At 43.7% G+C, this 14,700-nt stretch overlaps 1 protein-coding gene across 1 annotated transcript; it reads left to right on the top strand.

The window, feature by feature from the left end:
- Window positions 1-9,449: 9,449 nt before the first annotated feature.
- On the top strand, window positions 9,450-14,577 carry HSPA5 (heat shock protein family A (Hsp70) member 5). Its single transcript, XM_075259713.1, has 9 exons — window positions 9,450-9,561; window positions 10,474-10,654; window positions 10,915-11,146; window positions 11,776-11,910; window positions 11,996-12,108; window positions 12,190-12,580; window positions 12,673-12,910; window positions 13,013-13,180; window positions 13,645-14,577. Exons 2-9 carry the CDS (start codon window positions 10,530-10,532, stop codon window positions 14,202-14,204), a joined length of 1,962 nt encoding a protein of 653 aa, XP_075115814.1. The 5' UTR covers window positions 9,450-9,561; window positions 10,474-10,529; the 3' UTR covers window positions 14,205-14,577.
- Window positions 14,578-14,700: the final 123 nt, after the last annotated feature.

Below are 14,700 nucleotides of genomic sequence, written 5' to 3'. Positions count from 1 at the left end.
CGCGGACATTAGCATTGGACACTAATAATAATAATATAATAATAAAGTTTATTTATATAGCGCCAACATATTCCGCAGTGCTGTACAATTCTGTTGGACACCGACGGTAGTGTGAACGCTCCCTAACATGATGGAATAAGAAGTGGCATGATGACTGAGTATTGACATTTAAAGTAACAGCATTGCAATACAAGTATTGCAGTGCAAATATACCGTATATACTCGAGCATAAGCCGACCCAAGTATAAGCCGACCCCCCTAATTTTACCACAAAAAACTGGGAAAACTTATTGACTCGAGTATAAGCCGAGGGGGGGGGGGGGGGTTTGATGCAGCAGCTACTGGAAAATTTCAAGAATTAAAATGGTCGGAGTTTTTGGGTGCAGTAGTTGCTGGAGAAGGGGAGGGGGTGTTTTGGTTGTCAGTCTGCCCCTTCCCTGAGCTTGAGGACTGTTTTTTTTCCTCCACTTGGAATTCAGTCTGGCTGAATATAGGGGATCTGCAGTGCTCCTATTAACCCCTTCCTGACGGAACAGGAACACTGCAGATCCCCTATATTCAGTAGACTGGGCACTGTCAGACACAGGGATACCTAATGTGTTTGTGTTTCACAGTCATTTTCTACTTTTGTATGTATTCTAGGGAAAGGAGAGATTTACAACTTTTATTTTAAAGCTTCTGTTTTTCCCCACTATTTTATGGGAGATTCTATATATTGATATTGCAGCTGGTCATAGACCCCCCCCCCCCTCCAAAAAAAAGCCGAGGGGGGCTTTTTCAGCACAAAAACTGGGCTGAAAAATTCGGCTTATACTCGAGTATATACGGTAAGTCATCACAAATAGCTAACAATACACCCCTGGGGTGGGCTTATCGTAGGTTGAAGACCAGTGGTCTAGACCATCTTGTCGATACATGTTGCAGGTTACAGTAAATATTGGAACAAAGTATAAGGTGGGATTCTAACTGACACTAGGTTCATACCTGTATTTTGGGGGTCCACTTGGGGACTTCTCAAACAGAAACCCAATCCGCTTAAGGCCAGGGCCCACGGGTCGGAAACACTGTGAATCGCGGCGTTATACAGTAACAGCAAAGTGGATGGGATTCATGCAAATCGCATGTCCACTTTGCGTTAAAATCCGCAGCACGAACACGCTGCGATTTCCAAAACTGGCACGATTTTGGAAATCGCAGCATGTTAATTATATCTATGGCGGCTTTCCCGTAGATTTAATCAGTGGTGTAACTAGGAATGGCGGGGCCCTGTGGCGAACTTTTGACATGAACCCTTCCCGACCGACACTGACGTCGAAGACCTCGACCGACCGACACCCCCCCCACATTCCTGCGCGCTCTATTATGCCCCGTAGTGGCCTCTGCACATACTATTATGCCCCATTGTGGCCACTGCACACAGTATTATGCCCCATAGTGGCCCCTTACACAGTATTATGCCCCATAGTGGCCCCTGCACACACTATTATGCCCCATAGTGGTCCCTGCACAAAGTATTATGCCCCATTGTGGCCCCTGCACAAAGTATTATACCCCATAGTGGCCCCTGAACACAGTATTATACCCCATAGTGGCCCCTGCACACACTATTATGCCCCATAGTGGTCCCTGCACAAAGTATTATGCCCCATAATGGCCCCTGCACAAAGTATTATGCCCCATAGTGGTCCCTGCACAAAGTATTATGCCCCATAGTGGCCCCCAGACAAAGTATTATGCCCCATAGTGACCCCTGCACACAGTATTATGCCCCATTGTGGCCCTGCACACAGTATTATACCCATAATGAACACCCATGAACGATTATTATACTCTGGGATATTTTCAGACCCCAGAGTATAATAATTGGAGACCGAGAGGGGATACAAACATAAAAAGCACTGTCACTTACCTATCCCTGGCTCTGCTGCAGTCCTCGGAGGTGTCAGCCATCTTCAATGACATCCGGACGTCACATGACCCGGGACGCAGTGACGCAGTCCCGGTCAAGTGACGTCAGGGACGTCACACAACTAAGCCCAATGCCTGTATGGAGCGCGGAGAAGTAAGTAACTGTGTTTTTACCTCTCCTGGGACTCTGATTATTATACTCAGGGGTCTGAAAAGACCCCCGAGTATAATAATAGTGTTTGTGGGGCCTGTGGAGTCACTTACCGATCCTGGCCCCTGTCAGGATCGGTAAGTAAATAGGGCCCATTTACTCCAGCCAGTAACTGTCTATTAAGAAAAAAAACAAAAACGCTGTGGTAGTGGCTGTCACCGGGCCCCTAATGTCCCGGGCCCTGTGGCAGCTGTTACCTCTGCTACCCAGGTACTTATGCCACTGGATATAATGGTAACAGAAAGACCGTGGAGGAAACCTACATGAACTTTCTGTTCAAAGTGCTGCGGGAAGAACCGCGATGAGTTCCCGCCGCGGTTGTTTCCACAGCGCTTTAGCGTGGCGTTTCCGGCCCGTGGGGCCTTAGCCTAAAAAAGAGATTGTCCACGTAAACCTGCAGACTCCATATACTATAATGGGTTGCGCTGGGTTTCCAACCAAAAAGGGACCTTTTCGCTCTGGATTTTTGAAGCAGAATGGGGAATGGAATCCCCAGGCGGAGACCGTGCCCAGGTGTGAACCTAACCTTAAGTGTTGGTGCAAGTCCTGTACTATACCTCCAAGTGTTGTCATTTTATCAATATGTCATTGCTGCTATGGCCATTTTTCATTGCAGTTACCATAAGACAGCATGTAAAGAGTTTCTGGGTCTATGCAGATTCTGTGTGCTGACGTACGAGGTCCCTGCTTGTGTCAATGCTCAGTACACAGCCCCTAAAGAGGAAATATTTACCTCCTGACCGTATACTATGCCAGGTCATCACTCCTGATCTCCCTATTGTGTAACACATGACACTGACATTACTCCAGTAGTCGCCGGTAATGATGTTGCTGACTGATGTACAAGCACCACCTGCTGGAGGCCCAATAGAATAAGCCATGTACGGTAATCCCAGCACATTGTACAGTATGTAAGGGACCAGCTACACTTTTATTCTAAATGGATAATTTCACCATTGACTTGATGTTTTTTTTTTCATTCTTTCACTTGGCAGAAGAGCACTTTATATTATATTATACTATTATAATTATTTATTATATATTTTATACTGTTCCACCAGCAATTCCCTGGATTATTAAGGGGCTCCGATGTATTAAAAGTTAGGTACACTCCTGTGTGCCACAATGGAAGTCTATGCCAGTCTGGAAATGCTGTAGATTTCACATATAATTTATACCACTTTTATGGAATGAGCTATAATAAATTTGTCAGTGTAAAATATCCTCACCACCCTGGCCTGCTTTAGCTTCCTCTGACTCACCAAAAAGTGGTGGATGGGGCACAGAAACAAGGAAGTGGCTTACGTTTGGCACAAGAAAGGCTGTGCACCAACGATGGCCACAACCATTACCATCTATGCCAGTTTTCTGCTGCAGGAGTATAACATTTCCCCACATTATTGTTAATCATGTCTCCATTTTAATGGATCATAATATATTGGACATAACTTATTTTCACAGATCCATCAATAGACTGCCAAATGTGGTTTGGCCGGACTAGACACAGCATATCTGTTCAATTTAGCTGAGCCACAGTCAGGTAGATTTTGGTGCTGATTTTCATTTCATTCCCAACATAATGTTCAGGTCAGTAACAAAAGAAACTTGCTGTCACCAGTTGTGCAAAGTCCAATGGCATAAATCATCTGATGTCAACCTGAGCATTTTGCTGTTTTGGTCATCCAAATGTGTTCAGCCATTCCAAAGATATAAGTCCTGTTATTGTGGATGCAAACTATTATATACTAACCGAATGGGCGGTATCACTGCTTGATTTACAGCACACAGAGACCCCGCCCCCAGAGGAACCACAGTGTTACCGCCTACTCTACTAGTATACAGAGCTTGTATCTTCAGAACCAAAATGCTCAGGGTGACAACACCAGATGATATACATCATTGGGCATTTCAGACCTGGTGACAGATTCTCCTTGAAGGGATCCTATCATTGGATACCATTTTTTTCTGGCTAACACGTCGGAATAGCCTTAAGAAAGTCTATTCTTGTCCTACCTTTATATGTCTTCTCTGCGCCGCCGTTCGGTAGATATCCCAGTTTTCTTTGGTATGCAAATGAGTTCTCGCGCAGCACTGGGGGCAGTCCCCAGCACTCAAACAGCACTGGGGGCATCCCCAATGCTGCGAGAGAACTCTCCAGCACCGCCTCTATCTTCTTCTGAAACGGCCTCTCCCTGCATCTTCTTCCGTCCTGGGTTTCAATCTTCTAGGCATGCGCAGTCAGTTCTGCCATCAGAGCAGGCAGAGCCGACTGCGCATGCCCTTACTGTGTAAGCAGCCATTTTCTTGTGGCCGTGGGGCATGCGTAGTCGGCTCTGCCTGAGGCCCGATGCCTAGAAGATTGAAACCCAGGACGGAAGAAGACACAGGGAGAGGCCATTCCAGAAGAAGATAGAGGTGGCGCTGGAGATTTCTTTTACAGCATTGGGGACACCCCTAGTGCTTTTTGAGCGCTGGGGACCACCCCCAGTGCTGCAAGAGAAATCATTTGCATACCAAAGAAAACTGGGATATCTATTGAACGGCGGCGCAAAAAAGACATCTAAAGGTAGGAGAAGAATAGCCTTCCATAAGACTATTCCTACGTGTTAGTCAGAAAAAAAGGATATCCAATGATAGGATCCCGTTAAAGGGTTTGGACGTGCCCTTATATTAAAGATCACAGTATCACCCTTCATCGCAAGTTACTGTAATACAGTGGTCACAAGAAATCCATCATGGGCGTAACTCCGAGGGTAGTATAGACATGTCAGCTGCTATGGGGCCCAACAACTAATGGTGCTCCGATTTCACTGAGACTTAGGTTGAAATTAAAGGGTCTCTATCAGGAAAATTATGCTAATAGAGCCCCACATTTGCGTGAATAGGCTTTAAAAAGGCTATTCAGGCACCGTAAATGTTATATTAACCCCCGGTCCCGTTTTTAAATAAAAGCATTAAAACATATATGCAGATCTTACTGAACATGCAGCATGGGCGGGGATAAAGGATGTGACGTCAGCTTCGGGCACGCCTGCCTCTTCCGTCTTCTTGTAGTAATGCCCTCTGGTTCCGTGTCTTCTTCCGGCTTCTTCTCTTCAAATCCCGCGCCTGTGTAGTAGTGCTTCCCTCCAGAGCACTACTGCACAGGCTCACTCGCGAACTGCCATTAAGTAAAATGGCGAGTGAGCCTGCGCAGTAGCGTTCCGCAGGGAAGCGCTACTACGCAGGCGCAGGATTTGAAGAGAAGAAGCCGGAAGACACGGAACCAGAGGGCGTTACTACAAGAAGACAGAAGAGGCAGGCGTGCCCGAAGCTGATGTCACATCGTTTATCCCCGCCCATGCTGCACGTTCGGTAAGATTAGCATATATGTTTTAATGCTTTTATTTAAAAACGGGAGCGGGATTTAATATAACATTTACGGTGCCTGAATAGCCTTTTTAAAGGCTATTCACGCATATGTGGGGCTCTATTAGCATAATTTTGCTGATAGAGCCCCTTTAATGATTACTATGGATGATGGAAAGTGATGTGGAAAACTGAGTTACTTTACAGTGTCATCAAGATGTCTGCAGGTGACACCATTATAATTTTTGTTTCTGTGTACACAGTGATCTTTTTGTGTTTTACATTATCTATGTGCTATGATCTCATCGTGGGCCATCCCTGTACTGTGACATCACTGTGTGTATTATCCCTGTACTGTGACATCACTGTGTGTATTATCCCTGTACTGTGACATCACTGTGTATATTATCTCTACTAGCTGGTACCCGCGACTTCGTCTGCGGTGATTGTAGCAGTGGGTATATACAGGCGTGGGTAAGGTTTTCGTACTGTGTATAAGGGATGGGATATGAAATGTAACTTTGTATCTTGTTTTTGCTATAATTCAGAGAATACGTGAGACTTTTGTGTTGAAGTTACTTTGTATTTGAGCCGCTATACGGTGTTCTGAGAAACTTTACATAGTGACTTTGGGACAGAAGTATTTGAAGTTAACCCTTTCCTGCCGGTGGCATTTTTTGATTTTCGTTTTTGACTCCCCTCCTTCTAAACCCCATAACTTTTTTATTTCTCCGCTCCCAGAGCCATATGAGGTCTTAATTTTTCCTGGGACAAATTTTTCTTCATGATGCCACCATTAATTATTGTATATAATGTACTGGGAAGCAGGGAAAAAAATTCAGAATGGGGTGGATTTGAAGAAAAAATGCATTTCTGCGACTTTCTTACGGGCTTTGGTTTTACGGCGTTCACTGTACAACCAAAATGACATGTCCCCTGTATTCTGTGTTTCGTTACGATTCCGGGGATACCAAATTTATATGGTTTTATTTACATTTTGACCCCTTAAAAAAAATCCAAAACTGTTGAAAAAAATTATGTTTTGAAAAGTCGCCATATTCTGACAGCCGTAACTTTTTTATACGTAAGTGTACGGGGATGTATAGGGCGTCTTTTTTTGCGGGGCCGAGTGTACTTTGTACTTCTACCATTTTTGGGAAATGTTATTGCTTTGATCACTTTTTATTAAAATTATTATCAGATTCAAAACAGTGAAAAAATGGCGGTTTGGCACTTTTGACCATTTTTCCTGCTATGGCATTTACCGAACAGGAAAAATATTTGTATAGCTTTGTAGAGCGGGCGATTTCGGACGTGGGGATACCTAACATGTATGTGTTTCACAGTTTTTAACTACTTTTATATGTGTTCTAGGGAAAGGGGGGTGATTTGAATTTTTAATCCTTTTTATTTATTTTTTTTATATTTTTTTTTACTTTTTTTAAACTTTTTTTTTTGCATTTATTAGACGGCCTAGGGGTATTGACATGGGTGGGCGGTGTCGCGGATTGTCAGAGCAACATGGCTGCTCCGGAGCGTTATATAGCGCCTCCTGGAGTATCGTTAAGGTGAGGGGCAAAGTGGTAAAGTCTATGTATATGTGATTGTGTGGGGTTAGGGGCGAGGCTGTAGAGGGCAATAGGAATTTTGTGGCTTGCTATGGTCCAAAGTGTGTGAGATTGCAGAGATGGTGGTGTGAGTTTGGGTTTTGTGGGGGTCCTGGCACAAACGTATGTGCGCTATTGTGACGAAAAGTAGCCTATTGCGCAATCGGGTGTATTAACTATGTTTGTGGAAAATTTCAGCTAAATCGGTCGAGTGGTTTTTCCGTGATTGAGGAACAAACATCCGAACATCCAAAACTCACAAACCCACAAACTTTCACATTTATAATATTAATAGGATACTGTGACATCACTGTGTGTATTATTCCTGTACTGTGACATTATTATGTGTATTATCCCTGTATGGTGACATCACTGTGTGTATTATCTCTGTACTGTGACATCACTGTGTGTATTATCCCTGTACTGTGACATCACTGTGTGTATTATCCCTGTACTATGGCATCACTGTGTGTATTATCCCTGTACAGTAACATCACTGTGAAATTATCCCTGTACTGTGGCATCACTGTGTATATTATCCCTGTACGGTGACATCACTGTGTGTATTATCCCTGTACGGTGACATCACTGTGTGTATTATCTCTGTACGGTGCCATCACTGTGTGTATTATTCCTGTACTGTGACATCACTGTGTGTATTATCCCTGTACTGTGACATCACTGTGTGTATTATCTCTGTACTGTGACATCACTGTGTGTATTATCCCTGTACGGTGACATCACTGTGTGTATTATCCCTGTACTGTGACATCACTGTGTGTATTATCCCTGTACTGTGACATCACTGTGTGTATTATCCCTGTACGGTGACATCACTGTGTGTATTATCCCTGTACGGTGACATCACTGTGTGTATTATCTCTGTACGGTGCCATCACTGTGTGTATTATTCCTGTACTGTGACATCACTGTGTGTATTATCCCTGTACTGTGACATCACTGTGTGTATTATCTCTGTACTGTGACATCACTGTGTGTATTATCCCTGTACGGTGACATCACTGTGTGTATTATCCCTGTACTGTGACATCACTGTGTGTATTATCCCTGTACTGTGACATCACTGTGTGTATTATCCCTGTACGGTGACATCACTGTGTGTATTATCCCTGTACTGTGACATCACTGTGTATATTATCCCTGTACTGTGACATCACTGTGTGTATTATCCCTGTACTGTGACATCACTGTGTGTATTATCCCTGTACAGTGACATCACTGTGTGTATTATCCCTGTACGGTGACATCACTGTGTGTATTATCCCTGTACGGTGACATCACTGTGTGTATTATTCCTGTACTGTGACATCATTATGTGTATTATCCCTGTACTGTGACATAACTGTGTGTATTATCCCTGTACGGTGACATCACTGTGTGTATTATCCCTGTACTGTGACATCACTGTGCAAAATGACTGCTCATGTTTATTACTTGGTACACTGCTATTTTTGGGCATGTTGCATATGTTCTAGCCAGTCACCATGTAGCCCCGGCCTATGGACATACATAACATAATAACACAGCGCCATATAGCGTAATTACATCAGTAGTCACAAACCCTGTAACCTATACCTTGAGATTATACGCCACCTGTATACACAGTTATAGTCACTTTACATACTAGACAATTCTACCGCGTCTTACGACATTTAGGGTACATTCATATAGTGCAGTTAAAACGGCAAAAGACCGCAACAGAAAACAAACTCCATACAGTTTTGCTATGTTTTTGGAGTGGTTTCTTACTGTAGAGGTTACAGCACTTACACCTGTAAAACAGCATTTTTTCTGACGCAATAGTAACTGCACTGTGTGAATACACTTTTAATGGTATATATGACGTTGTTTTTTTTTTCTTTTAAAGAAACCGTATTGATGTAAGGCCCTGCAAGATGAATGAATGAACACTATAGACAGTCATGTGACGAGTGACTTACTATTACATGTGAATGCTGGGAGGGCTATGTAATTCCCTATGTGCCCTCATTTGATTAGAATACCTTGCTCACACACCGGCGCCCTACAAATTACACCCATATTGCCACTCTCTCAGGCCGCAAGCTGACGACATTCTGACGAAACTAGCACCTTCCAGAAACTCCTCGCAACCGACTGACAATCCCACCAACCAATCATAGCCGCCGGAGCTGCCACTGCGAGCCTTCTCATTGGCTGCCTCGCAGGATGGAGGCGGAGTTATGCGTCAGAGTTGCTCGAAGGAGACCCAGGGCGGGGTGTGACGACATAAGAACGTGTGCGAATCCGGTGCCGACAGCTTAGGGTGAGACGACCAATCAGAGAAGTCCAACGCGTGGCGATGTGACCAATCGCGGCGCTCCACGACTTTGGCCGGCCGGGAAGGTATAAAAGAACGGAAGCGGCGCATGGAACGTCAGTCTGACAGCAACCGGTGAACTGAAGACATAGAGAGAGAGTGAGAGACGTAGAAGCGGCCTGTGCTCGGTATGTGCCTGTCATGGAGGGGTTATAATGCTGAATACTAGGGGGGTATTATGGGGATTGTATGTGCTGACGCCTTCCCCGGGGGCTTCGTGCTGGATGTCTGTGGCCGCTGACCACTACTCCATTGACCTATAATTGTCTGTATGTCCGGGTGGGAGTTCTTGGTTATCACCTACCGCCTCATTCATTGGCATACTGTATATTATGGCTATGTATATAGTGTCTTGTGGTTGTCATAATGAAGCAGGGCCAGTATGGTGGACGCTCACTGCCCCCCTTTGTCTAGTACTGTATGCTTTATGGGTAGTGTCACTTCTGCATCTGCCACTTGTCTACTTTACTGTCCCCTTTAGTGTCTTGTTCATACAGTGAGATTAATGGGTGATGTTTTTCATTGTGATGCTGTGTATATAGTGGATACATAGGGTGGATGATATATGGCGGATACATAGGGTGGATGAAATCCTGTAAACTCTGTCTTGCTATATTGCTGACTACGTCTTATTCTTATATTAAAAGTGATGTAGTCAGGCTCCTAAGCAATGTCAATGCAGTCTCTGTCTGAGCTAAGATTTCACTACTTGTCTTGGCATGCTCTTGGTGGCCCTTTGATCTTACATGCACATGATGCTCTTGGTCTCACCCTTCCTTGCAAAGGAAGAATGGGTACCTTGCTGTCTCTCTAGAAGCTTCTCTCCCGCCTTCCTTCCGCCCATGATTCATCATCCTGTGTCTCCATTGGTTGAGGAGGAGGGCTGTCGGCGTGGCACCACCCTTCTTTATTCCTGCCTACTGTTGTCCGGCGGAGGTTCTTTGCTGCATCTATGCAGAGCCTCGCCGACATCTCGTCACCTTCTGCTCAATCTAGTTCTGTGCTTTGTCTTATTTCTAATATTTGATTGTTTTCTGCAGATATTGCTTTTGTGCTGAGCAACATTTTATCTTTTGGATTGAGAAGACAACATCTGATGGTCAGAATGAAGCTGTTTGCAGTGGTCTTGCTGGTCTTGGCCAGCACTTATGCGGACGATGACGACAAGAAGGAAAGTGTTGGCACCGTGGTCGGAATTGATTTGGGAACTACTTATTCTTGGTAGGTGATGGTGTTTTATTTCTGCTATAGTTGATGGTGGGTAGTATATGTATGAGAGACTCCACCAATTTAGACATCTTATTTCTTATAGTGTATATACTACAGTGTGCTCTATACTTACTGTATTTCCACTTCCTTTATGTACATATGGAGATATGCATATTATACAATCTTTATATACCATAGACACAGTATACAAACACATAATGTGTATCTTAGCTTATTTTTTATGGGACTAACTTTCTCTTCTAACTTTCCAGTGTTGGAGTGTTCAAAAATGGACGTGTTGAGATCATTGCCAACGACCAGGGTAACCGAATCACCCCATCCTATGTGGCCTTCACTCCAGAAGGTGAACGATTGATTGGAGATGCCGCCAAGAATCAGCTGACATCTAACCCTGAGAACACAGTGTTTGATGCCAAGCGTCTTATTGGTCGCACATGGAATGATCCATCAGTACAGCAGGATATTAAATATCTGCCCTTCAAGGTAAGTGTTGAGAATCATTAGCCTACATACAGTTTAAGAATAATAGATAACCACTTCTAGTCAAAATCAATAGGGTAACTCTGATTTGTGCGTTGTCTAGCAACTTAAAGTTTTGTAAAGGAAAAGTCCTGTAATCACACTTACGGCATATTGACTTGATCTGCCCTAACTGTCTGAATGCATAGACTCTTGCCAGTCCTGTTAGGTAGTCCCATAGGTATGCACTTTCTCCATCAAACTCTGTGGTTACCTGATGATTGTCTAAATTCAGCCATTGGGATCCCCAATGTTTGGTAACTGTGGCTTCATGCTCCCTTGTTTGGTGGTAAATTGTAATTTTTGGGGAAACCCTCTTAAAGGGGTTGTGCAGGGCTTCATGAATCTGTCTGCTCTCTTCTCAGAAAGTGACCTCACATCTGTTGGTCACATGGCAATGCCACAACTCTGTCCCAGTAAAATGAATGGGACTGAGCTGCAGCATGGACTTGTCACTTTCTAAGAAAGCGGCCATGCTTTCGACATTCTGCACAACCCCTTTTAAACAGCAAGGCTGGAACAGTTGTGGTTGTCATGATTACATGATCGTTCACATTAGATTCACAAAGTTGTCTTTTATTTGTATATTTTAGGTTCTAGAAAAGAAAACTAAGCCCTACGTTGATGTAGGAGTTGGCGATCAAAGAAAAACCTTTGCCCCAGAGGAAATCTCTGCCATGGTTCTGACAAAGATGAAGGAGACTGCTGAAGCTTATCTTGGCAAAAAGGTAGGATTACTGTGGCGATATGAAGTCTGGCTCTAAAAGCTTGAGCATTTGGTTTAGGCTTGGTCCTAACTTGTCTGTTCTCTAGGTTACTCATGCTGTTGTCACCGTACCTGCCTACTTTAATGATGCTCAGCGTCAAGCCACAAAAGATGCCGGAACTATTGCAGGGTTGAATGTGATGAGAATTATCAATGAACCGTAAGTATCGCTTGCTTATTTATCAGTGGTCTTTGAGTTTTGTCACTGGTTCCAGTACTAAATCGATGTTTCTGTTTCCAGAACTGCAGCTGCCATTGCTTATGGTCTGGACAAGAAAGAAGGAGAGAAGAATATCCTTGTCTTTGATCTGGGTGGTGGTACCTTCGATGTGTCCTTGCTTACCATCGATAATGGTGTCTTTGAAGTAGTTGCTACCAATGGAGATACCCATCTGGGAGGAGAGGATTTCGACCAGCGTGTTATGGAGCATTTCATCAAGCTTTACAAGAAGAAAACTGGCAAAGATGTCCGCAAGGATAACAGGGCAGTGCAGAAGTTGCGTCGTGAAGTGGAGAAGGCTAAGAGAGCCCTGTCTTCTCAACATCAGGCCAGAATTGAGATTGAATCTTTCTTTGAGGGAGAAGACTTCTCTGAAACTCTTACCCGTGCCAAGTTTGAGGAGCTGAACATGGTAAGCAATTGTGAGCTCTGAAAACAATAACCAAAAACACATATTAGACACTAAAGACCGATCTAAACGACTTTGTTTTACTACTTTTATAGGACCTCTTCCGTTCCACAATGAAACCAGTCCAGAAGGTACTTGAGGATGCTGATCTAAAGAAGTCAGACATTGATGAAATTGTGCTGGTTGGAGGATCCACTCGTATTCCCAAAATCCAACAGCTGGTGAAAGAATTTTTCAATGGCAAGGAACCATCCCGTGGTATCAACCCTGATGAGGCTGTGGCCTATGGTGCTGCTGTACAGGCCGGAGTACTTTCTGGAGAAGAAGACACTGGTATGTATATGTTGCCAATTGTTTGGTGTATTTGTTATACGCTGTGAAGAACCAAGGTTGGGCAGGGCAGACCACTTCACTAAACATACAATCTTTTTACAGGTGACTTGGTTCTGCTTGATGTGTGCCCTCTGACTCTTGGAATTGAAACTGTTGGTGGTGTCATGACCAAACTCATCCCCAGAAATACTGTTGTGCCTACAAAGAAGTCCCAGATCTTCTCCACTGCCTCTGACAACCAGCCTACTGTCACCATCAAGGTTTATGAAGGTGAGTCATTCTGATAAATGGCCCAAACATACATATTGTAATGGGGCTGAAGTATTTGTACACCCCTTAATGTAAAACTAGCGTATCTTAGGATGCTAGTGCACATCCAGAAGTAATGATATAGATGCTGCTGTAGAAGTTGCCCCTCAACATTACAGTTGCCCCCCCCCCCCTGTTCATGCTCATAGGATTGCAGATAAGCCTTTAATATAGTTCATAGATCACAACTTTCTAAAGTCTATGGCGCTGACAAATAGGCAAGCTCTGTGACTGGCTGTCTCTTAGGACCATAGTAGATGGCTGGAGCAGTAGTGCACTTACTTGCAGCTATTGGGGACATTAGATTTCCATTCTGTTGATGAAGCTTCCAGTGGTTGTCCTTTAACCAAAAGTACCCCTTTATTTTTAAATGGGTGCTACAAATGACATTTTACTTCAGTCCTAATGATTATTCCTTCTTCCAGGTGAGCGTCCCTTGACCAAGGATAACCATCTTCTTGGCACATTTGACCTTACTGGCATTCCTCCAGCTCCTCGTGGTGTTCCTCAGATCGAAGTTACATTTGAAATCGACGTAAACGGCATCTTAAGAGTTACAGCTGAAGACAAAGGTACCGGCAACAAAAACAAGATCACAATTACAAATGACCAAAACCGGTTAACACCAGAGGAAATTGAAAGGATGGTCGACGATGCTGAGAAATTTGCAGAAGAGGACAAGAAACTCAAAGAACGTATCGACTCTCGAAATGAGCTTGAGAGCTATGCCTATTCACTGAAAAACCAAATAGGCGATAAGGAGAAGCTCGGTGGCAAGTTGTCATCTGAAGACAAGGAAACCATCGAAAAGGCAGTAGAAGAAAAGATTGAATGGTTGGAAAGTCATCAGGACGCAGATATTGAAGATTTCAAAGCTAAAAAGAAGGAATTAGAAGAAATTGTCCAACCTATTGTTGGTAAACTATATGGTGGAGCAGGAGCACCTCCTCCTGAAGGTGAAGAGACTGAGAAGGATGAATTATAGGCTTGAAGGTGATTTCTAGCTGCTAAAATTGTAAATACTGGACTCAAGAACTTTCTGTTGAGAGAATTTGAACACAGAAAACTCTAACGTTCTTGTGGATTCTTCACTTCGCAGTGGAGACGATAAGCCGCTATGGCTGTTTACTGCTTTTCATTAGCAGTTGTTCACTTGGATCATTATTTTTGTTCGGTTTCTTCCCCCTGGGGGGTGGGCTCTGGTATTTCGGGAGGGAGGGACGGTGAGGTTAAAAGTTGCTCAGATGTTTTATTTATTTGAAGAAATGAAAACAAAAAAAACAAACTGGTCATGTGCATTCTATGTAGAACTTTTTTCTACCATCATTGACCACAATAAATGTTTGATAAATAATCTATTCATGTCCCTGACTGATTTTCCTACATACTCACTGATACAGAATATATCATGATGGGGAAGGAGGGAGGGGGGGGGGGTATCACTTTCCTCTGAACACAAAATAATCTATTCTAAGTAAGCA

This window comes from Leptodactylus fuscus, chromosome 11, assembly GCF_031893055.1.
Source record: "Leptodactylus fuscus isolate aLepFus1 chromosome 11, aLepFus1.hap2, whole genome shotgun sequence".
NCBI classification, from domain to species: domain Eukaryota; kingdom Metazoa; phylum Chordata; class Amphibia; order Anura; family Leptodactylidae; genus Leptodactylus; species Leptodactylus fuscus.
Note: the sequence above shows the minus strand (reverse complement) of the source record. Positions and strands in the feature narration are given on the sequence as shown.